At 53.3% G+C, this 24,618-nt stretch overlaps 1 protein-coding gene across 1 annotated transcript in view; it reads left to right on the top strand.

The window, feature by feature from the left end:
- CRAMP1 (cramped chromatin regulator homolog 1) overlaps positions 1-22,275 on the top strand; it is a 62,225-nt gene extending 39,950 nt beyond the window's left edge. Inside the window, exons 6-20 of the mRNA XM_082856418.1 lie at positions 5,434-5,519; positions 5,982-6,105; positions 6,943-7,024; positions 7,515-8,681; positions 11,039-11,216; positions 12,892-13,073; positions 13,161-13,235; positions 15,257-15,338; positions 16,226-16,330; positions 16,448-16,626; positions 17,383-17,445; positions 17,951-18,182; positions 18,976-19,140; positions 20,072-20,217; positions 22,019-22,275. Of these exons, the coding sequence (XP_082712544.1) occupies positions 5,434-5,519; positions 5,982-6,105; positions 6,943-7,024; positions 7,515-8,681; positions 11,039-11,216; positions 12,892-13,073; positions 13,161-13,235; positions 15,257-15,338; positions 16,226-16,330; positions 16,448-16,626; positions 17,383-17,445; positions 17,951-18,182; positions 18,976-19,140; positions 20,072-20,217; positions 22,019-22,183 (3,031 nt within the window). The 3' untranslated portion in view covers positions 22,184-22,275. The remainder of the gene's footprint in view (positions 1-5,433; positions 5,520-5,981; positions 6,106-6,942; positions 7,025-7,514; positions 8,682-11,038; positions 11,217-12,891; positions 13,074-13,160; positions 13,236-15,256; positions 15,339-16,225; positions 16,331-16,447; positions 16,627-17,382; positions 17,446-17,950; positions 18,183-18,975; positions 19,141-20,071; positions 20,218-22,018) is intronic.
- The last annotated feature ends 2,343 nt before the right edge of the window (positions 22,276-24,618 follow it).

Here is a 24,618-nt window from a genome sequence, read left to right as displayed (position 1 = left end):
TACATAAAAGGATTGAAGGTCACTTTAAATAAGCTAGTACATAGATTATTATTTATTTTTTTAAAGCTGCTCGGTTCCCTAACTCCACAACAAGTTTATCCTATTACATATATATATTTAAAATTTATTTATTTATTTATGTATTTATCTCTGCCTGTGTTGGGTCTTTGTTGCTGCATGCCGGCTTTCTTTAGTTGTGGTGAGCGGGGGCCACTCTTCGTTGTGGTGCACGGGCTTCTCATTGTGGTGGCTTCTCTTGTTGCGGAGCACAGGCTCTGGGTGCACGGGCTTCAGTAGTTGCGGCACACGGGCTCTAGAGCGCAGGCTCAGTAGTTGTGGCGCACAGGCTTAGTTGCTCCGTGGCATGTGAGATCTTCCTGTTTCAGGCTCAATCCCATTTCCCCTGCATTGTCAGGCGGATTCTTAACTACTGTGCCACCAGGGAAGTCCCACCAGCACATAGATTTAAAAAATAATAAAAAAAATTCTATGAAAGCGATTATAACTACAATGAACAGCAAAAGGATAAACATGAAGATGTAAAATAAGACCTCACAATCACAAAATATGGGGGAGGAAAGTAAGAAAATGCGGATCTTTTAGAATGTGTTTGAGCTTCTATGACTACCAGTTTAAAGCAAGTAGATACAGTTATGGGTTAACATACTTGAAAACCAGGGTAACCACAAATCAAAAACATGCAGTATATTCACAAAAACCAAACAGAAAGGAACTCAAGAATGATACAAAAGAAAACCATCAAGCCACAAAAGGAAAAACGAAAAGAAGAAAAGAACAAAGAAATACAAAGTCAACTGGAAAACACTGTTTAAAATGGCAATAAATACATACTTGTCAGTAATTATTTTAAATGTCAATGGACTAAATGTTCTGATCAAAAGACACAGAGTGGCAGATTGGATAGTAAAACAAGAACCTACAACAGACTGCCCACTTTAGAGAGAAAGACACGTTATAGATTGAAAGTGAGGGAATGGAAAAAGATATTTCATGCAAATGCAAATGACAAGAAAGCAGGGATAGCGATACTCAGACAAAATAGACTTTAAAACAAAGGCCATAGGGAATTCCCTGGCTGTCCATTGGTTAGGACTCGGTGCTTTCACTGCTGTGGCCCAGGTTCAATCCCTGGTTGAGGAACTAAGATCTCACAAGCCACATGGCACAGCCAAAAAAAAAAAAAAAAGACCACAAAGAGAGAGAAAGAAGGACACTATATAGCAGTAAAAGGATCAGTACGAGAAGGAGATCTCACAGTCATTAACATATATATGCACCTAATATAGGAGCACCTGTATACATAAAACAAATACTAACAGACACAAAGGGAGAAATTAATGGGAGTACAATAATAGTAGGAGACTTTAACACCCCACTGACATCAACGGACAGATCTTCCAGACAGAAAATCAGTGAGGCAACAGAGATCCTAAATGACACAGTAGAACAGTTAGACTTGATTGATATCTATAGGACATTAATTTTAAAAAACCCAGAATATACATTCTTTTTAAGTGTACATGGAACATTCTCTAGGGTAGACCACATAGTAGGACACAAAACAAACCTCAACAAATTTAAGAGAATAGAAATTATTTCAGGCATCTTTTCTGACCACAACAGCATGAAATAGAAATCAACCACAGAAAGAGAAATGAGAAAAAAAAGATTACATGGAGACTAAAGAACATGCTGTGAAATAACGAGTGGGTCAGTGATGAAATCAAAGAGGAAAAACAAAAAAAAAATTTAAAAACCCTCAAGACAATGAAAACACAACCATACAAAATCTATAGCAAAAGCAGTCCTGAAAAGTTCATAGTGATACAGGCTTTCCTAAAAAAACAAGAAAAATCCCAAGTAAACCTAACCTACCACCTAAAAGAATTAGAAAAAGAAGAACAAACAAAAGCTAAAGTCAGTAGAAGGAAGGAATAATAAAGATCAGAGAGGAAGTAAATAGAGATTTAAAAATAGAAAAAAAATCAGTAAAACCAAGAGCTGTTTTTTTTTTAAAGGACAAACAAGATTGACAAACCTCTGGCAGGCTCACCAAGAAGAAAAGAGAGGGGAGCCAAATAAAATAAGAAATGAAAGAGGAGAAATAACAACTGATACCTCAGAAATATAAAAAATCATTAAAAAATATTATGAACAGTACATTCCAACAAAATGGACAACCTAGAAGAAATGGACAAGTTTCTAGGTATACATAGCCCACCAAAACTGAATCAAGAAGAAACAGATAATTTGAACAGACCAATCACTGGAAATGAAATAGAATCTGTAATAAAAAAGCTCCCTCAAAACAAAAGTGCAGGACCAGATGGCTTCACTGGGGGATTCTACCAAACATACAAAGAACTTAGACCTATTCTTCTCAAATGCTTCTAAAAGATTGAAGAGGGAACACTTCCAAAGTCAATCTATGAAGCCACCATCACCCTGATACCAAAATCAGACAAAGACACTACCAAAAAAGAAAATTACAGGCCAGTATCTTTGACAAATTTAGATGCAAAAACTCTCAGCAAAATATGAGCAAACTGAATCCAGCAACACATAAAAAAGATCATACATCATCATCAAGTTGGATTCATCCCAGGGTCACAGGATGGTTCAACATATGAGAATCAGTCAGTGCGATTCACCACATCAACAAAAGAAAAGACAAAAACCACATGATCATCTCACTAGATGGCAAAAAAAGCATTTGACTGTCACCAAAGTGGGTATAGAGGGAACATATCTCAACATAATAAAAACCATTTATGACAAACCCACAGCCAGCATAATACCAAATGGCAAAAAGCTGAATGCCTTTCCGCTAAATTCTGGAACAAGGCAAGGATGCCCACTCTCACCATTTCTAATTAACGTAGTATTGTAAGTCCTAGCCACAGCAATTGGACAAGAAAAAGAAATAAAAGGTATCCAGATTGGAAGAGGTAAAATTATCATTATATGCAGATGACATGATTCTCTGTGTAGAAAACCCTAAAGGCTCAGCACAAAAACTATTAGAACTGATAAATGAATTCGGTAAGGTAGCAGGATACAAGATTAATATACAGAAATCTGTTGCATTTCTTTACCCTAACAATGAAATATCAGAAAAAGAAAGTTTAAAAAAAAAAATCCTGTTTAAAATCACACCCCTCCCACCAAAAAAAAAATAAAACAACTTAGGAATAAACCTGACCAAGGAGGTGAAAAACTTATATGTTGAAAACTATAAAACACTGATAAAGCAAATAAAAAATGATTCAAGAAAATGGAAAGTTATCCCATGCTCTTGGATTGGAAGAATTAATATAGTTAAAATGGCCATACTGTGCAAGCCAATCTATAGATTTATTGTGATCCCTATCAAATTACCCACGACAATTTTTCACAGAGCTAGAACAAATAATCCTAAAATTTACATGGAACCACAAAAGACCCAGAATTGCCAAAGCAATCCTGAGGAAAAAGAACAAAGCTGGAGGCATAACTCTTCCAGACTTCAGACAATACTACAGAGCTACAGTAATCAAAACAGTGTAGTATTGGCACAAAAGCAGACATATAGATCAATGGAATAGAATGGAGAGCCTATAAGTAAACCCACACACCTATGGTCAATTAATCTTCGACAAAAGAGGCAAGAATATGCAATAGAGAAAAGACAGTCTCTATAGCAAGTGGTGTTGGGAAAGCTGGACAGCCGCATGTAAATCAATGAAGTTAGAACACTCCCTCCCACCATACACAAAAACAAATTCAAAATGGCTTAAAAACTTAAATATGGGCTTCCCTGGTGGCGCAATGGTTGAGAGTCCACCTGCCGATTCAGGGGACATGGGTTCGTGCCCCGGTCTGGGAGGATCCCACATACCGTGGAGTGGCTGGGCCCGTGAGCTATGGCCGCTGAGCCTGTGCGTCCAGAGCCTGTGCTCTGCAACGAGTGAGGCCACAACAGTGAGAGACCTGCGTACCGCAAAAACAAAACAAAAAAAACTTAAATATAAGACACGACACCATAAAACTCCTAGAAGAGAACATAGAGAAAACATTTTCTGACATATGTGGAATCTAAAAAACAGTACGAATGAACTTATTTACAATACAGAAACAGACTGACAGACATAGAAAACAAACTTATGGTTACCAGAGGCAGGGGGGTGAGGTGGAGGGATAAATTAAGAGTTTGGGATTAACAGATCCACATTGCCATATATAAAGTAGAGAAGGGTTTACTGTATAGCAGAGGGAACTATGTTCAATATCTTATAATATTGAAATATACTGTAAGAATCAATAAAGGATGTATATGTGTATAACAGAATCACTTTGCTGTACATCTGAAACTAACACAATATTGTAATTCGATTTTTAAAAAACAGGTAAAAAACAAAGCAGGGTCATAAAAACAATATAGACGGACCTTGAACCTTTCGTAAAACATAAACTTAGGTTTGTTCACCAACCATTTGGTGGCTGGCCAACACCTTTTCTTGGTGGCTTGCTCCTCGGAGTTCTGTGGTGTTTTTATTTGGAAGCTCTAGCCAAGATGCATCATTTGTGATTTCCTGTTTTCAAGTGGAACAAGAATGTAGGCTCTCAAAGCAGTGGGACTGCAGGGTCCTTCCCTGTCATTTTTCATAGTTGTCTTGCTCACACTTAATTTGTGTGCCATCTTTTAAAAACAATCTACCTTTATTGAGTATTCCCAAAGCACTCCAAGTGTGTTTCTTAGAGGGAGCTATTTTTTACGGTTTTCATATTCCTTTCATTAGTTAATAGTAGTATTTCTTTAATTTATGTAATCCTAACATTATATAAGTTACTGTCACAGCAGTATTCAGGTAGAGTGTCACCCATATCTGTGGGCCTGCCTGCAGATCAGTGTGGGGAGCACAAGCATGTTGCACTCATGCCTGCTGGCCTCCAATGTCCCGTCCTCTCTGGGCCCCCCTAGTGTGGTTTGCAGAGGGACTGACTGGGGAATGTCACTGACCTGCAGAGGTGGTCACCTAGGGGCGGTTTGAGAGGTCATGTAGAGGTGGGTGAGCCCTTCTGCTCTGGGGACCTGGAGGAGGGGAAGGGGCATTCCTTCTGACGTCCGATTGGGGCTCCAGTGAGAGGGCTCTCGGGGTCACCAGGCAGGAGGGCAGGGTACGTCCTGAACATCAGGTGCCCTCTTTGCAGCATGACGCGTGCTCAGGAAGGTCCAGAGTCAGCTCTGTCGTTTGTCATGCGCATCTGCCTACGATTCCAGGAGCTTCTTGGGGACGTGTGGGGCCCCCTCGTGGGGCCGAGCATGAGCCCTGGAGGCCAGGGTGTTTGCTTAGCCGGGGCCCGTAGTTACTGCGCGGGGTGGGAGTGACTTCATTTAGAGGCCTCAGCGCTTCTTTAACACTCCTCTCCCAGGGCCACCACAGTCCGATACAAAGGGAGGAACCTGCGGATCAAAGCGCCCATGTGCCGTGCCCTGAAGAAGCTCTGTGACCCGGACGGTACGTCAGACACGGGCTGGGCTGGGCCGCGCACCTGGGGCTCACTCCTGTCGGGGAGGCTCGCTGTCTGGCTCCAGCTGGGCTGAGCTGGAACACGGCGGCCGAGCCTGCATGATCCAGTCCTGCCAGCAGCCAGCTCCTGGACCCAAAACCCCGTGTCATAGCGGTGTGTCCTCTCGTGAGTCAAGTCCAGCTCAGAAGTCCCAGCCGTCCTCAACGGAGCATCAGAGGTGTCAGGGCAAGTCTCCCATGGCCGGTCCGCGGCTCTGGTGTAGCAGATGTGCAGCTGGCCACGCTGGTACCTTTAGACCAGGTCCTTGCTGGGGCTCCTGCCAGTCCCACTTTCACTGAGGGCTGTTTGCCCCTTGCTCCTCTCTGGGTCCCTTAGCTGTCTGGCTGAGGACTTCACCTTCTCATCAGGGTCCGTCTGTGCCAGGCTCTCATGGCCCTTTCCTGTTGCAGGCTTGAGTGACGAAGAGGACCAGAAGCCAGTGCGCCTGCCCCTGAAAGTCCCCGTAGAGCTGCAGCCACGGAACAACCATGCCTGGGCCCGCGTGCAGAGCCTCGCACAGAACCCGCGGCTCAGGTAACACGCTATGCGTTTTGGGGGAGCGAGCTGCGAGGGACGGGGCTGGAGGGGAGGTGTTGGGTCCCTGGGTGAGCAGCAGATGCCACTCCAGTACTCTGACACCACCTGAGGGTAGTGTGGGGGATGCCTTTAGATTCAGGTAAAATTCACATAATACGGAATTAACTGTGAGCCCTTTTAAGGGGCCCGGTTCAGGGGTATTGGGTACCTTCACAGTGTTGTACAACTATGACCTCTCTCTAGTTCCAGAAATTTTCAGTCCCCCGAGAGGAAACCCCATGCCCACTAAACACTCACTGTGCATCCTCCTCCCACTCCCCAGGGCACCACTGGTCTACTTTCTGGCCCTATAGATTTGCCCATTCTGACATTTCATGTAAATAGAATCATATACTGGTCCTTTCTGTCTGGCTTTTCTCAGTGAGCATCATGGTTTCAGGGTTCATCCGTGTCGTAGCCTGCATCAGGACTTCATTCCTTCCATGTGTATTTTTATTTTCTTGGGTTTAATTGAGTCTAGAGCCGCCCTCTTGACCGCACAGGGAGCTGGTAGAAGAGAAGGGTGTGTTGTACCAAGGCCCCTGTCCTGGTTGAGACCTCATACTGTAAAGGGCACTCAGGATCTCTGTTACTTTTTCTTGCAGTTTCTCGTGAGTCTCCTGTTATCTCAAATTAAAGAGTTAGTTTTTAGAAAAGGAGCCAGCGGCTCTACAGGGACATTATGGCTCTGGCCTTGAGACCCCCTGGCATCATCTTCCTGCCACAGCCTCTGGGGCTTCTAGAACGTACCCTCACATCCCAGCCTCCCATTCCCCATCTGTCTTTTCTCTGTAGGATGATCGTGGAGCTCCATCGAAAGGTCTCCAGCCTCATCGAGTTCCTGAAGCAGAAGTGGGCACTTCATGAAGTGCGAGTTGTATCCTTTTCCTACTTAAAGCCACCCCCAGGCTCTGCAGCACCTGCTGCCTGAGAGTGAAGTCTCCTTCTCAGTCCTGGAATTGCAGCAGGGCCCCCAGGCGTGTAGCAGGTGTGCCATGAGATGGTGTAGAACCAGAACTAAAACCCACAGCCCCCTCATCCTCTGGGTTTTGGGTCTGAACCCCCGTTTTGACCTCCTTGCAGTGTTAGAACTCTGTCACAGCAGCCGTCCTTGCTGTAAGTGGCTGCCATCTGGCCCACAGGGTGTGGCCGAAGCATCCCTGCCAGCAGGTTGAACAAAGTGACCGAGGACAGCCCCACACCTCCATCTTCGTGTCCTTGGCTGGCTTGTAGCCCTGCCCAGTTCCCAGCTAGGAGGGTGAGTGTTGGGTGTGGAGCCCGGGAAGAAGGAAGTACCTGTCGTGTCTCCCCGCTGGACCTCAGGGTGTGAGCTGCTGCTGCAGGTGGTTCCTTGACGGTGCGCTCAGCGGAAGACGTTTGAGGAGCAGCAGCTGCAGGACTCGTTCATGGAGCCATCGCAGGAGAAGGTGGCACTTCACCTGTTCCCGGGAGAGAACTGCACCCTGACCCCGCTGCCGGGCGTGGCCCGAGTGGTACACTCAAAGGCCTTCTGCACGGTGCACTGGCAGGAGGGTGGCCGGTGCAAGCAGAGCACCAAGGACACCCACTCGCTGCCCCCAGCCCAGATCCTGGGCATCCAGAGCGGGCAGGGCACAGCCAGGGGCCAGCTGAAGTGCCCACGGGGCGGCGCCGAGGCCAAGGGCGGGGGGCGGCCCCCTCCCTCCACCGATGCTTTGCAGAGCTCTGGGGAGAGTTCTCCTGAAAGTGCACCTGGGGAGGGGGCTGCTGCAAGTTTCAGCAGCCCGGATGCCTCCGACAGGCTTCCCCCTGGGCTCCAGGATGCTGGTGGACAGCTTGAGAAGACCCCTGCGGCCGCTGCTGCAGAGGGTGGGGACGGCCCTGCCCGAGAGTCCGGGCCCCTGGCGTGTGCCTGTGGCCAGCTCCCAGACCTGGAAGATGAGCTCTCCCTCCTCGACCCCTTCCCCCGCTACATGAAGTCCTGTCAGGACCTCATCATCCCTGAGCAGTGCCGCTGCACAGACTCACGGCCTTCAGGGTGCCCCTCCCCAGAGACCCTCGTCCCCAGCAGTGCAGAGGTGGCCGACCTCGCCCGGGCCAGGGCACCATCCCCCGTCCGCGTCCCTCCCGGCCCAGAGCCTCAGCCCAGCCCCGGGCTCCAGCCGGACGTTTGCACTAAAGACTTGGCGGACGCGCCTGCGGAGGAACCCCAGGAGAAGGCGAGCCCCTTGGACCCCCCGCCACCTCAGGGTCAGCCTGCCGTCAAGCCTCCGAAGGACGTCCCTGCCAGCCGGTTCGCCCAGCAGCTCCGCGAGGAGGGCTGGAACCTGCAGACCTCTGAAAGCCTCACGCTGGCTGAAGTCTACCTCATGATGGGCAAGCCCAACAAGCTGCAGCTAGAGTACGACTGGCTGGCAGTGCTGGGCCCTGAGGGCCAGGCCCTGGGAGGGCAGGCCCAGGGCTCCCGGGCCGGCTCCCCGCCTACCACCTTCCACAAGCAGCGCCTCCTCAGCTGCCTCCTGAAGCTCATCTCCACCGAGGTCAACCCCAGGCTGGTAAGTGTGGGTCAGAGCACGGCCCTTTTGGCCCCCCAAGGGCTCGCGGCTGGGTGGCTGGGGTCCAGAGAGGAAAGACCGGCCTTGTGGCAGGTGGTCTGGGGCCCCACAGGCTCCTTGGAGGAGGTGGTCTGGGGGTCGCCTTTCGTTCCCTGGAGTGGGCTGCACAGAGCACGTGGTTGGGGCTCCAGTTCCCTGCAGTGCAGGCCCTCATCCCGTGGGGCTCACACGGGCTGCACCTTGCCCGGCTCCAGAGATGCCACTGAGCATGTGGCATCTCTGGGCCGAGGGGACAGAGCCTGGGACAGAGGCGCAGAGGTGAGGTGGCAGCCATGGCCAGGAGCCGAGCTGGGCTGGGAGCGTTACAGGTTTCTGCAGCAGGAACGGCGAGGTCGAGTGTGTGCTTTGGAAAGGCCATCCTTGGAGGCCAGTGGGGGTGCAGCCTGGGTGCAGGGAGTGGAGCTGGGAGGGGCTGCGCTGGGTGGGCTGCGCCCAGGAGACCCTGTCAGGAGGTGGCTGGTTGGAGTGGTCTCAGGTTCCTTGAGAGACTCCTGTGGGGGGCAGTGGCTGCCGTGGCCCAGGGAAAGGGCACCCGGCCAGGTGGGCCTGGCCACAGCTTGTAACTGCCCCCCCACCCCTGCTCCTGGGAGGCCGGCCAGCAAAGCCCACACGTGGGCTGGAAGGTGCTGCAACCGGAAAGTCTAGTCCGCTCTCTGGGCACAAGAGCAGCGTACTGAGGCAGGTCGATCCCGAAAGGTGCGTGTGCACTAGAAGGTGAGGCTCACAAGTTCCAGGAGGAGGCGCCGAAGCTCAGCGTGGTGGCCTCACAGGAGTGGGGCTCGGGTCACAGTCAGAACCAAACTTGAGGTGCGCCCATGTCACCGCTGTGACGGGTACCCGCCTCCTACTCCCCGAGGCAGACAGCACATGGTCTGTGTTCTGCCCTTCCCGGAGCCTCTGCCCTAGGCTCCTGCCCACCACCTTCTGGCGGCACTCAGCAGAGCTCATGGTGGGGAAAGAGCGCCACGTGGGACCAGTTCTCGTGGGGGTGGGTGGGGCCCGAGGGCCAGCAGTGGACTTTGGATTCAGGTGTGGATGTGACCTGCGGGCAGGCATGGGCAGTATTGCAGTGACTGGACAGAGATGATGAGTTTAAAACACTTTTTCAAGTTTGGCTTTTGGAGGGGTCAGGAGCAGAGATGGGGGAGACCGGAGCGTGTCCAGACCCCTAGGGAAGGAGGCCAGGCCAGGCCGGCTCCTAAGGATGCGGGAGTTCTGGTACACGGCCGAGGTGCTGGCCTTGGCCTCAGCCTCAACTGGGAGAGGAGAGTAGAGCAAGTTGGAAGTGCAGAGTATGCAGAGCAAGCCGCTCAGATCTGTGGTTCCTGAAGCGGGGTCCCCTGCCAGCAGCCTTGGCATCACCTGGGAACTCATTAGGGATGCAGGTTCTTGCAGCCCAGGAGATTGTTTTGACGAGACGCCCCCACCCCCATGCCCTGTTTGGTGATTCTGATGCAGCTCAGGTGTGAGAATCCCTTGCTCAAGGCTCCAGGAGAAATAGAGGACCTTGAATTAGAGATGGCCTGCCTGGCCAGGCGGCCCCTCCCTGCGATATCTCTGTAGGTGGGACGCTGACAAACAAGTGCAGCGATGGCCGCCCCGCCCCAGGAGGCTGACGGGCACTCAGGTGGGAGGTGGGGGTGTCGAGATCCAGTGAATGGAGTAGGAAGGGACACAGCAGGGGTCCCAGGGAAAGGAGAAGGTGGGTCAGGCCAGAGCGAAGGGCATGGGAGACACAGAAAGAGGTGCAGGGTAGGTGGGGCTGGGTGAGAGCATGGGGAGTGGGTGCTGGGAAGAACTGAGGGGGCGGGGCAGGACGGTGGAGTCATGGGAGAGAACAGGTGAGTAGAAGGGGTGCCTCTATGGCCGAGGAGCCCAACACTCAGTGACAGCCAGGAGAGTGGAGGCAGCGGCCTCAGGTAGGGGCCCACGAAACCCCTGAGGTGGAGGTTTTGACTAAGCAGAGGACTCCTTGGCTGTGATTGTGTTTGATTTTAGAAATTAATCTGTATTTCCTTCCTCTGACTCACAATCAGAAGAAGCTTTAAGAAGGAGAGTTCCTGTCGCTTGCCACTCAGCCTCCCCTCCCGTCAGTGCAGGGGTACGCCCTGTCTGTGCCACCGCAGCAGTGAACGCAGAAGGGCTCCTGGAGGACAGCGGTTGTTCCCCTGAGGGCCTGGGGGGCACCAACCTGTGCATCATGGAGTATGACCCTGGGTCCTTTGCTGTCCTGTCACACTCCACAAGCATTGTTCCGTGCTGAGTTTGGCCAATGTTTTGGCCCGTTTCTGTCCCAGGCTCCAGAAGCGAACACTGGCTCCACGGCCTCAGTGAGGCCCGTCCAGGAGGAGCAGTCGACGACGCCCCCGGGGAAGGTGGTGACTGTCAGCACCCGCAGCCCACGCTGCCCTCGAAACCAGGCTGCCCTCCGTCACGGCAAGACCTTCTCCCCCAGCTCCACACCTTGCTCCTCAGGTGAGGCTCAGACAGCCACAGGCACCCTCCTGGGTCCTTGCTGGGCGTTGCGGGCTACACAGAGCTGAGAGCTCTGGGCTGCCTGAGGCCTCGCCCCACTCAGTCAGCTGCAGTCCAGTGGATGGTGTGGGGTACAGAAATCACTGCCTCCTCAAGGGGAGGGCGAGCACAGGGCCCGTCACAGAGGCTCTGGGGTCCTGGGTGCGGGAGCCGACAGGAAACATAGGGGACCCTTGCCAGTCTGGTCACTTTGGGGGATCTGGCTTTGTGAGGTCAACAGCAGCCTCCATATCATGCCGAGTTGGTGGCTTAAAGCATGAGAAAGGTTGGTTCTTTCTGAGTCTTACAGGGACTGTTTTTCTTTACATCTAAAGTATTAGAATAAAGAAACCTTCAGTTAAAGGATACCCCCGCAGTTGAACACAAGTCTTAGAAAGAAAGATGGGCTTACCTGCTGGTCCATGGTTGTATCTAGGAAGTAATTTAAATTCAGCGTCCTTTTTTGGGTTACGTGGCACATAACCCTAGGATAAACATGACTCGTTTCTCTGAGTCATCAGTTTACTTGCTTAGTATTTTTCTTTTAATAAAACAGGTTGTCATGGCTAGAATAGTTAATTCTGCATGAATTTTAAAGAATAAGCTGCTGTGGTGTCAGGCTCCCCACCTCCTGCAGTTCTTGTTTTCCATTTCCCTCCTGACCTTTATCCTGTTTCCTTGCTGTGGCTCACGAGGGGGCAGCAGCAGACTCTGAATCGGTTGTCTTTAAGGCAAAGGTGCGTTCCTCAGGCGTCAACCAGTGGTGGGCTAGCTGGGAGCCTGTATAGTCTTTGCCGCCTCCCTCTGGCTTTAAAGTTTTGTAATTCTGTGAACTCTTAAATATCCACACTCTTCCTCAATCGAGGATGCTTTTAGCCCAGTGCGCCTGCAGTGCTAGAATCCAGACAGGTGCTTAAAAGACCTGGTCTCTGGACTCTGTGCGTGTTGATTTAACCTCACAGATTTGCAAATAAAGAATAAAGAAAGGGGACCCGTCCCTACCATGAAGTGAGGGTGCTTTGCAGCAGCGCCTATGATGATGAGAACAGCAAGGAGAGTCCCCAGATAGTAGTTCCTAAATAAATATTTTCTGTCTTTTTATCTCTAGGTCTGTTTTCTGTATGATTAGAGATTTAGACCAAGGATCAGCAGACTGTGGTCCACAGCCTGCTTGTTGTAAATGAAGTTTTATTGGCACATGGCCACATCCAGTGGCTCACGTGGCTGCCTTTGTGCTGCAGCCGTAGAGCTGAGTTCAACAGAGACTGTGAGGCCCTCAAGGCTGACTTTTGTTGTCTGTCCGTGTCCAGAGAACATTTGCTGACCTCTGGTCTGCACTAGATGATCTGGAAGGTTCTTCTAGCTCTGAAAAGTCTTTGAAGGTGAATCTGCCCTTCCCACTGAGATCAGAGATCAAGGAAAGCTCTGATCTGCTTACATGGTGGGAACTAGAATTTCAGGGAGAAAGGGAGAAAAGCAGATTTTTACAGCACTGAGATATAGGAAATTCCCTTTAAGGACACCAGAGAGGCCGTCAAGGATTCCTTTCTGATTTTCTTCCCGGTGGAACCCCTCCCATGCGGGAGGCGTTGCTGGGTGAGCGCCATTGTATCTGTTCTCCCTTCTCCTTCCCTAGGTTTGAGAAACCCCCCGAGGCCCCTCTTGGTGGCTGGTCCCTCCAGTGCCGGAAGTGGTGACTCAGATGGTGGCCTTTTTGCTGTCCCGACAACTTTGCCACCCAACAGCCGACACGGGAAGCTCTTCTCTCCCAACAAGGAAACAGAATTGACGTTCCGTCAGCATCTGAACTCCATCAGCGTAAGTGGGGCCCATGCCTCCCTGCTGCTGGCCCGCCCCATGTGTGTGGAGAAAACACTCTCAGGGTCAGTACTGTCTTCCTCACAGATGCAGTCGGATTTCTTCCTGCCAAAGCCCAGGAAGCTGCGGAACCGGCACCTGCGGAAGCCGTTGGTGGTCCAGGTCAGGAGCCCATCCACGTCTGCGTGTGCCTGGCCTCAAGGGCTGGCCTCTCCCTCCCACCAGCTGAGCTGCCCAGGACACGCTAGTGTCCTCCTGTGTCTCAGGTTTTCATGTGAAGTGGGGAGAATCCCTGCCCCTTCTTTTCTTCTTTTTAGCAGGATAAAGTAGTAACAGTGACCCTAACTGTACCTGAAAATAAAGGTAATCTTGGTACAGCATGAAAACCACTTGCAAAAAAGACAGAAAGTTCTTGGTATTTGGGTTCCAAGGATGTTCCAGATTGGAATATATGTGAGGACGCTCAGAATATCTGTTTATAAGTATGTAGCAAATGGAAGCAGTTGGCAAGGTATATGGATTGACCAGAGGCCAGACCTCTCCCAAGCTGGTAATGAACTCTGGGAGGACCTGTGGATGCCACCTGCAGACCCAGAGGGGTGATCCAGGGATGAGAGGCACAGAAGAAAGAGGGCATTTTTATTTGGAGGTGAAAAGATAACAGAGGTGAAGCTGAAATAACTATGGGCCTGGAAATTTATGAATGTTTTTGAATTAATGCATAGGTCTCCTTTTGTTAGACTCAGAAATCTCTTCCTCTCTTGGAAGTAATTTATTTAGAAATGAGAGATTGCATGACAGATCTCAGGAAGGAAAATTTATTCCAAGTCCCACAGGTTTTTTTGTGCAGGCTAATTCAATGTTAGGGCATTTAATTTTGGTATATTTGGTTAAATACATTAACCATCCGTCCTGGGCATGGGAGCACACTCCCTGGCTGAGAGGATACCTCACGGCCCAGGGTCGCAGCCATGGTGCCCTCAGCTGCCTGTTGTTGTTTTGTTTGTAAACAGCTTTATTGATATATAATTCACATACCATGAAGCCTACCTGTTTAAAGCGTACAGTTCAGGGTTTTTAGTATATTCACAGGGGTGTGCAGCCCCCACTGCTGTGTCATCACCCCAAACAGAAGCCCGGCCTGTTACCTGCACCGCCCCTTCCTCAACCCTTGAGCCACTTCCTGTCTCTAGGGATCACATAATTTCACATAAATGGAATCATACTTCATATGTGGTTCTTTCACTTACTGTTTATATAAAAAGTTTCATGGGCATGTGGCCACGGTACTTCATTTCCCTGCTGTCCACGGCTGCTTTCACACCACCGGGGCGCACTTGAGTAGCTGTGACAGAGACCGCGAGGCCCAGAGCCTAAAGGATCTCCCACCTGGCTCTTTCAAAGAGGCGTGAGGCTGGCAGGGGACACCAGGGCCTGTCACCTCGTGTACAGTCACCCTGTTGCCTTGCGGCACCTGGTAGACCCTTGGGGAGCCCCAGTGGGGCGAGAGCCCAGCTGTACGCCCAGAGCTGCAGTGCCTCTGGACACTTGCAGCCTGAGAGATGCTTTCTGTCAGTGCTTCACCTCAACAGCTAACAGTGTTGGCAGTGAACTCCATTTCCTCTTAGGTGGTAGTCGTCACACCATGAAGGCGCCCTGAGCACATTGGGACCTGATGTTTCACACATGGGAGCCCTGGGCGTGTGACAGGGAGGAGCAGGCACCAGACCGTGGATGGGGTGGAGAGCCGCATGGCCTTGGCCCCCTGCGATACAGGCGGCAACTTGATTTTGTTCACCCAAACAAGGGATATCTCGTAACAGTCCATATCAAATGGTTATAAATATTTATAGGACTAGTTGCATTCCAGCCAAATCCAGATGTTCTAGATAAAAGGTGGATTGTTCTGACATTCCCCCAGTTTTCCCTGGGGAGCTTCAATTCCCTAGGTTCTTTTTAGAGAGAACCCAGTGTTTAGGGGTCTGGGGTCTACAGAGCACAGCCATCCTCAGACTGTCTTGGAAGCCCTTGTGTCAGCAACTCTAGAACCAGAACCCCCATCTGGCTACACTCAGCTTCCTCTTCTCTAGAACATTCCTTTACAATCCAGCACTAGTTTCCTGGGTGATTTTCGGTATTGGGGTCTTTCCATCACCTGAATATTGCCAATTTTCCCTCCACAGAGAACACTGCTTCCTAGACCATCTGAAAACCAGTCCCACAATGTCTGTTCCTTCTCCATCCTGTCGAATTCTTCCATAACTGGTAAGTGCCGGGGCTTCTCAGGGAAGCTTTCGCTCCTTACGTGCGCGGCCCCGTCTTTGGGAATTGCAGGCATTTGTTTCTGTGGCCCTTTGAATGACATTTCAAGCCTTCCTGGGTCTGTTCTATCAACATGGGCAGCGGTGTGGGCAGGCGTGGTCCCCTGACTGGTGGTCCACAGGCAGCTTCCTCCCAAGGTGGGCTCATACGGCCCTGGTTGGGGTGCTCCGCTTGGTTCAGTTTAGAGAAGGGTCTGTGGTCCACCCCATCCATGACATCTTCTTGTCAGGCGTTTTATGGATCAGACGTGTCCTTAGGGTGTGCGACTCACGCTTTCCTTTGGTCTGTAAGCTCAGTGGGGCCCTCACACTTTGCAGTAAATCTTACACAGTGAGACTCCTTCAGTGAAACACACATTCCATGACTTACCTTTTTATCAGTCTTGATTTTCACAAGACCCAGACAATTGCTCATTCTCACACCTACTTTTCAATGGCAGCCTGCCAGGAAGGAGCCCGCTTGCAGAGGCAGCACCTTGATCCTAGTCTGGTGCTCTGACCCCCTCAGAGGAGCCTGTAGCTCAGCTCAGGTGTGACAGACCCTTAAAGGGCTGTTCCCGTGGGCTGACAGTAGTGACCACAGCCATTCAGCAGCCCCCAGGAAGCGCAGTGGTGCTGCTGTCACGGGCGACAGTGCTTTCTCCCCACCGGGGCCCTGTGTGACCATTAACTTCCCCAAGTTAGCAAGTGTTGGGACGTTTGGTGGTTTCCAGCTCGGCTTCCATGATCCGGACGGTGGCCATGAAGGGGAGCTCGTGCAGCCCTCGCCGTGTGGCAAGAGGCCATCAGCTCATGTGCCTGACGCGTCTGCTTCCACTCTCATCCTCACAGGGAGAGGCTCCTTCCGGCCCATTCAGTCCTCCCTGACCAAAGCAGCTCTGTCCCGGCCGATTGTGCCCAAGGTCCTGCCACCCCAGGCCCCAGGCCACCTGGCCAGTAAGTCTCTGCGACTCTGCCCTGGCATGAAAATGAGGCCTGCACATGGGCTGTCCCCTCTGGGGCGCGTTTCAGGACGTCAGGAGACAAAGACTTGCACGTTGCTTCTGTTGCCAGGCGCTATCGACTTAGCAGCTAAAAGCGCCGGCATCATCCCTGGGAGCCCCCTCCCCGTCCTGGATGCCGATGGCTTGTCTGGCATCTCCCCGCTGTCTTCAGATGAGGTGACGGTGACTGTCTCGGGGCAGGACTCCACCGGCACCCACCAGAATGGAGACCCCATCCCCGCTGTAGGGGTGAGTGTGTTTAGAAGGGCTTCTCTGAGCTGCCACCAGCTTTTGGGATGGGATGGTCAGTCTCCAGTCCTGGTTTGAAAGCCAAGGCCATGAGCTGAGGTCGTGCTGGACTCCAGCTCTGCCTCTGGAGGGGACGGGCCTGCTGAGCGAGAGGAGCGTCACTGAACAGGGAAGTCTCAGCCTGAGTGAGACCATGTGGTGCAGCGGGTGGGGTGGGCTTGCCATGTGACCCAGGGAATCCGCAACTAAGATGGGCATGGAGGTCTGCCCGCAGTGAAGGTAGCCCGCCTGAACAGGAGGTCTGCCTGCAGCGAAGGTAGCCGGCCTGAACAGCAATGTCACCAAGTTGGCTGTCAGTCCACCCCTGACTCCCTGCTACTTGGGTGCTGCTTCAGCGGGCCCTGCTCTGCAGCCCCGCCAGCACTCCAGCTCCTCTGGTTCCTCCACCTGTTTGAGGGCTGCCTGAGGTGGGCAGGGCAGGCGGCCACTTAGGGCTGCAGAGCCCAGCCCTGCCTGAGGACCCTGAGGTCGACCTCTTGCTAGGACTGGAGTTGATTGTGAATTGACAAATGGTCTCAAGTTTGGGGATGTGGCGGCGCACATTCTGAGAGCAATGGGCTTTCCTGTGCTCCCAGGGAAAGCTCTCCAGCCTACACCCCCGTGCTCCTGCCTGTTAGGAGCCGTGGGGTGGATGGCACTCCTCAGGAGCCAGGTGCTGGACCAGCGCTCACTGGCATATTCCTGGTGTTCTCGTAGGGCACAAGCGACCCGTTCATCAGTGTCCCCTCGAGGCAGGAGACGGTGGCAGACGGTTTCCAGGTAGAGTGTGCTGTTGGCTGCTGAGCAAAGTAGCTGCCCCAGGACCTCGTCCAGCGCTGGGCCCTACCCTCGTGGTCCTGCTCGTGGGCCCGGGCTTCCTCCTCATGATGCCCAGCGGCCGTCCTTCCCCGCACCTTGCCTCCTTGGTGCACATGCGGCTCCCATCTCAGGCTTCCTTTCTCCCCTCTCGGGCTGGCTGATTGAGACACAGTTCTGGAAGGACTAAGTTTTCTGGGCCGGGTAGGAGGAGGTCATCAGCTGGGGGTGGAAGCAGATCCAGGCCACCTCGGCCCGGCCTCCCAACTGTGCCATCCCTCAAGGGTTTCAGGAGAAGGAAGTTCCCTGAGTGTGTTTCTCGCTGGATGGATGAGTGACCGCTGGGGTCACTGCGTCTCTGTTGGTGTCCCCATCACTCAGTCACTGCTCTGCGGGACCAAGGTTGCTTTTTCATTGCTTGGTATGGACTGTCTGCTCTGTCGTGTCTCAACAGTATCTGTCTCCGCAGAACTCGCCCGTTCTCTCCTTATCCGAGCTGTCCAAGGCTCCTCTCCACAATGGGCTCTCCACACCGTTGGCCTCGTCGGAGGCCTCCAGCACCCGGCTCTCTCCGCCCAACGTCTCTGCTCTGCTGGACATCTCCCTGCCCGGCCCGCCCGAGGATGTGCTCTCGCAGGGAGAGCCCGCCACGCAGATCAGCGACTCCATCATCGAGATCGCCATCAGCTCCGGCCAGTACAGTAAGGAGCAGGGTGCCTCTGCACAGCCCTCCTGGAGTCAGTTCTCCCAGGGGCCTTGACCTCCCACCTGAGTGTTTGCCAGCCTCCAGGCACCTTGCTGTCCAGCTGTCCTGGGTGTTGAGCCTCTGCACCTACAAGGCACTGCCCAGCCTTGGCAGGGGGAGCGCAGGCGGACAAGGCCTGTACAGGACCTGAGCCTGTTTGTGGTCTGGCAGGGCTGCCCCTGGCCTTGGGAGATAGAGCGGGCCCACAAGGCGTCTCCAGCCTGGGGATCAGGCAGGGCCGTTTCCTTGTCAGTTCTGAACCTGGGTTGGACACCTGCGGGGTTGTGGGTTTTAGGAGGGGTTGGACTGGTACCTGTGGGCCTTGGCTCCCCGAGCCTGTGGGGATGGTGCTGTGGGGCAGCGGTATGGTGGGCGCCAGCTGGTAGAGTTCAGACCGTGGATTCAGAGCTAATAGCTGGCAGCGTGTGGCCGTGGGCTGGTCACCGGCTCATTAGAGCCTGTTCTCCTTAGCAGTGTGTTGGGAGCCGCGGACATCTTGCAGGGCTGTCGTCAGCAGCAGGAGAGGGTGTAGGTGACGCCCTCAGCACAGGGCCTGCCTCCATCCGCTGTGGCCAGTGTCATTCTCTGAAGATGGGCACGGGTCCCTACTGTTGGGGGGCCCAGTGGGGTCCTGGGCCTCCCAGTTCAGCCGCGCATGCCACGCCACTCCATGGCCTTCTTGGTGGCAGGTGGGGGAAGTGGGGCTGTTCACCCCACATGTCGGCTCTGACCCAGATTTTGGTTGACAGGTGAAGGAGTCCCTCTTTCTCCAGCAAAACTGAACGGCAGTGACAGTTCCAAGAGTCTTCCCTCCCCGTCCAGCAGCCCCCAGCCAGACTGGATCGCCTCCCCAACCCACGACCCCCAGTGGTGCCCCAGCGACCCCACGGACTCCTCACTCAGCAGCTTGTTTGGTGAGTCTCTGTGGAGGGCAGCCGGAACAAGCAGAGCCAGAGTCTGGACTCTCCACGCTCCTGGCAGAGGACCCCTCCAGGGCTGTTCCTTGGTATTTAGGGTTTTTTTCTGCATCAGTTACATGTGGGAAAGTGCCCAGGCCCCAGTGTGCAGGTCACTAGGCTTTGGCAGATGTGTAAACCCCGTAACCATGGCCACGTCCATCCTGCGGTCAGTCCCTTGTGCCCCTCCCCACAGGCTCACTGACAAGGGCAGGGTGGAAGGAGCTGGCGTGTTGCGCCCTCTTTGCTCCCCTCCTTCTGTTCTGTGGTGGCACGGCAATGACAGATCGGAGCCTTCACAGGATGTGTTCATCCTCGTCACCACCGGTGCCTGTGGGACAGGAAGGGGCTGTTAGGGAAAGACGCACCAGCTTTGGTTTCCTGCACAGAGGAGTTTCTGAGGCACATCTGGGGTCTGTGCACTTTGCATTTGTAGAGAGCAGCCAGGGTGTGCACCCTGGCGTGGGGCGTGCTGTTTGCTGACCAACTGGGTCAGCACCGTGTGGGAGCACCACACCTGAAGGCCCCGAACAAGCCGGGGCTCTGGTCTGGGTGGTGCGGGAGAGCCAGCCCCCAATGCGCATTGCCTGCTCGGAAAGTCACAGAGAGCAGTGCAGACTCTGCAAAGTCGAACAGAAATCATGAGAAATTGGAAACAACCTTACATTGAGGTAGCAGTGGTGACCAGACAGTGGAACACTGTGGGGCCCCTAGAAAAATGAGATAGACTTTCCCAAGGCTCACCATGGGAGGAAAGGCAGGTATGGCCTGATGCCTCCGTCTGGAGCACCGTGCCCATGCAAGCAACGAGATGCCTGCAGGGCCCAGCCGGGCCTCCCTGGACCAGTCCAGGCCTAGCCAGCTCAGGGCCTCTCCTTCCTCTCTGCAGCGAGCTTCATCTCCCCAGAGAAGAGCCGGAAGATGCTGCCAACCCCTGTCGGAACCAACAGCGGCACCTCCCTTCTGGGCCCCAGCCTGCTGGATGGCAACTCTCGCGACTCGTTTGTGTCCCGGTCCCTGGCTGATGTCGCCGAGGTAAGCGCACGACCTTTCCCCCAAGCCTGGGTGCCAGCCTCCATCCCAGAGCTGCCAGACCCTCCGGCAGACCCGTGTGGTTACTCAGAACTGCTCACCAGGATTTACATGTCAGGAGCCGTCATGGACAGAGCCCAGCCTCTGACTGCTCCTGAGAGGGAATCTCTGCCAGTACTGGCCTGGCATTTGTCCCACTGGCAGCAGGTGACAGACCCTGAGTCAGGGCTGAGCCCGGGGCTCTGAAGGCAGCTCTGGGTCTTGTGTATCCTCCACCAGCTGTGTGACCTCGGGCAGGGACTCTGTGTCCCCCTGCTCAGTCTCCTGATCTGCAGAGGAGAAGAGGCAGTAGTGGCGGTGCCATCGTTGCTGCCACCTGACAGAGGGGACCCTTGAGCAGCATCTTGGTGTCGTTGCTCGTGGCTGACCTGCCGAATGGAGGGAGGGCTGCTGCAGAGGCTCCTCTGCGATCACGTGATGACCCGGGAGTCATGCTGTGGCAGTGTGTCACCCCCATGTTCTGCCTGGAATGCAGCATCCCTCTTTTCTTTGTCCAGGCCGCTGCCTCACACAACCACCCAGGCCTCCATCCCACTAGGTTTGAGTGGTATCTGTGGGCAGGTAGGGCTGAGGGAGTGAAGACGGGTACATTTAACTAAGACTCCAGGCGTGAAGTAACAGGTACTGTAGGAGTTTAGACAGAGGCTGTGCTGAGTGGAGAACCTAAGTCTAGAATGCCCCTGGCCCAACCCCCAGCTCATTGTTGAAGTCCTAGAGCAGCATCTCCCCAACACCGGCTCCCTGGGCTGTCGAGGCACTTGTGGGGGGCCCTCGAGCATTTCATAGTCGATACTCGGGGGGAACCTGGATCAAACAAAGCTCACACAGCTGCTTCCCAGGATGCCTCAGCTTCTCGGTGTCCGGACGTAAATCTCGAGATCCGAGGGGATTTTGAAAACAAATTTCAGTTTTTTTGAAATTTCTTGTAGTTAAAAAGTTTAAAGTTCAGTCCATCCTGTGCTCTACTCAGAATTTTCCAAAGGCTTCTCATCTGTATTTGTTCATTACATCAAGCAGTTTGTTAATGAATATTAATTGAGGGCCTACTAGATGCCGGGCACTGCTACAGGCCCAGAATGGACAAATTAAAGGCCCCATCCCCATGAGGCCGACAGTCCGGTGCTGGAGGTGCGGGAGGAGACAGTAAACTCCCTGGCTCTGCCCACAGGACAGTCCTGATGCGTGAGGCCCCACTGTGCACACTCTGGTCTCCTCTACTCTCTGCCTTACTCACTGTCACATCCACCATCTTTCTTGTTTCTTGAACAGCCGGCTGTTCCCACCTTAGGGCCTTTGCACCTGCTGTTTCTTCTCACGGGAATGTGCTTCCCTCGTGGCTTTACATGACTTGCTCCCACACTTCTGCTCACACCCTGCCTCAGAAAACCCTCCTCTGACACGCAAGCCCGTGGCAAACTCTCTCCTCCACTTCTGTCTCCTTCAGGCCACCCCACAGTCCCTAGTTCTGCTGCCTTCCCTCTGCCTCTCTGTCCACTGACCGTCCTCCCCGGGGACCCACCACTCTGACCCGACAGCTGGGCGGCCGGGCTCACAGTGCATACTTGTCCACAGAGCGAGTGTTCGCAGTGATGGAGGTGATTCTGAGGTTGTCCCTGTAGTGCGGGGGCCGCTGTTACGTGGCCGCCGGAGGGACTCTCACCCTCATTGTAGAGGGAGTTGCGCTTAAGTCTGGCCGTGGTAGCCAGCTGCATGCTCACTCGTCTCCCCGTGTCCTCTCCCACAGGTTGTGGATTCCCAGCTGGTGTGCATGATGAACGAAAACAGCATCGATTACATATCCCGGTTCAACGATCTGGCCCAAGAGCTGTCCATCGCTGAGCCTGGCCGCCGAGAGGTTCTGTTTGATGGCGGTGGAGGTGGCCCCCCGGTCGGTGACCTGTCCCAGTGACTGTGCCTCATGGCTGGGGCAGCCCGGAGGCTGCAGAGGACAGCTTATGGGGTTGGTGGTCCTCGAGCATCATAGGGGTAGCCCTCTTTAGAAGAGAGAAAACATAAATCAAGCCTGGACTCCCAGGAGACAGTCTGAACAGAGGCACCTCTGTACCCAGAACGTGCAACGTGCACACAGCCATGTCCCAGCAGGCCGAGGCAGTGGTGGCCAGGCGATGAGGGAGCGTCCTCGGCAAGGCCAGTGTCAGATGTGGCCCTGGCGTCGGACCCACCCCCTGCCAGGAGCATGTGTTAGGGTCTGCATGGTACCCACGCTTCTGCCTCGGTCATTGTGTCAGACGTTTCAGGGTGTTTTCTTTCTGAGAGAAAAGAGTGGTGGGCCTGGCTGTCGTCGTTATGGCCTGGGAGCTGTGACCTCCTGCTCTCTGCAGGGAGGCTCCAGGGCATTGCTGCCTTCTTTGCGCCAAACCCACTCCCTGCTTCAGTTTTTCCCTCTGCAATGCGAGGACGAGGAGGACAGCTGGGCATGACCTGAGACAGCGGGCACTGCAGAGGACACTCCAATCATGGGGCAGTGGGAGGGTCCCAGGTCAGTGCAACTGGTGCCACCTCCCCAGAAATCCTGACCATGGCCTAGTGCTTCCTCATCTGGAGCTTTTGTTCTGACTGACTCAACAGGAAGGGGGAAAAGAATCATGTCTTATGCGGGTTGTGTGGACTTTTTAAAAAATCCCGCTAAGCTGGTCAGAAAATGCTTTTCTCGTATTTTGAGAATTAGGAGACATTGGAGAGGAAGAACAGGGTTCCTGTTTGGTTGGTTTCTTCCCCGCGTCTATCTGCACACTTCTTCTCGGTGACCTGAGATGTTATTTCTCTCTATTAGGGTGATCCCCAAGCGCTCATTTGACTACAGATAAGACTTTCCTGATGATCTTGAACTTCTGACATGTTTCTGCCTAGCATTTTGGACAGATGCCATTTGCAGGGAAAGTTCTCTCTTCCTTTCCTTGGCATCAGTGCAGAGTATGCCCCAATGCATATGTCTAATCCCTTGCTTGTATTTCTGCCTCATGGTCTCCTGTTTCTCTTCCTCCTGTTCAGGGAATCCAGGCAAGGGTCAGACATCACGCGCAGTCAGGGTGCACTGAAACCACATCCCTCTGGTGTGCTCCTTGAGCCTCCTCGGATGACCAGCCGTCACCATCTCGGGTAGTGCAACATCCAGTCTTTCCCCAGAATGGAGTTAACACAGCTCCTCTGCCTTCTCAGCCTTGCGGGGCCAAACACACAAACCACCATCCAGGCACACCTATGTGGCTGGGCACCAGTGCTGTGGTGTTGGGGCACCACCCCACCTGCTGCTTACCCCTGCCCGGCAGCTGCAGTCAGTGTGGCTTCTTGAATCCGCCCCAGCCCACTACTGTTAGTGTTCATCACCTTGCCTCTCTCCCAGCTCACTGTGGACCGGCAGCCTTCGAGGCCAGCTGGGCCCTCTCCTGTGGTTCCTCCCCCTGCCCGCCCACCCCCCCCCCGCCCCCCGCGAAGAGATGAGCCAGTGTGCAAGGAGAGGGGAAGGTCCTTCGCGAGTACAAGCAGAAGGGCCGCTCTTGATCCTGCCGCCTCCCCAGCGTGGTCAGCTGCTCCAGGCTGCAGGCCGGGTTGTCCCCTCCAAGCTGCAGAGGAAGCGGGACAGTGGCTTCCAGGCGATAGCTTCCTTCCTTCCTCTCCAGCTTTCCTCAGAGCTCTTGCCTGTCATGTGGCCTCCCTCTTTCAGATCTGGATTTAGGCACAAACATCACTAAGAAAAGCCTGTGTGGGCAGCCCTCCTGGGCTCTTGAAAAAACAGTCCCAAAGCTCTGGAGGTCTGAAAGAAAGGGATGTGGTACCACTTTAAGAGAGATAGACAGCAGTATTTGAGTCCAGAGTCTCTTTAAACTAGCTTGTGTTTTGTGATCAATGTATCAGCTTCCTGAAATTAGCACCTTATTGAGCCAAACAAGATCAGTAGGTCTGTCTCTGGGCATCCGACCCTGTTAGATCCACAGTGGATCAGGCCAAGGTTAGGCCACTGCCAGCTTTCTTGTATTCCCACTGTCTGGGACCAGAGATGCCAAGTAGCATTACTGCATCAATGCGGGGGGCAGTGCCCAGTGGCAGTGGGCACTGTGCCAGGGACAGTAGCGATCCCGAGCTGCTTATCCATCAGGGGATACCCTACAGTAGTCTGGTCGGTAGGTTGGCACCTGTCACCTGGTGGACGTCCAGCAGGAGGAAAACTCTGGAGATCTGGATAAGACTTTGTCGGCCGCTTATTCAGCAGCATGTCCCTCTTGGGTCTCCCACACAGACTCCATTTGGGAGTAGCTGACTGCCCAGTGTCATCCAGTGGGGAGGTGAGTTGCGGAGGAGAGTGGACTGACTCTTCTCAAACCT

Source organism: Leucopleurus acutus (genome assembly GCF_964270905.1).
Source record: "Leucopleurus acutus genome assembly, chromosome: 16".
NCBI lineage: Eukaryota > Metazoa > Chordata > Mammalia > Artiodactyla > Delphinidae > Leucopleurus > Leucopleurus acutus.
Note: the sequence above shows the minus strand (reverse complement) of the source record. Positions and strands in the feature narration are given on the sequence as shown.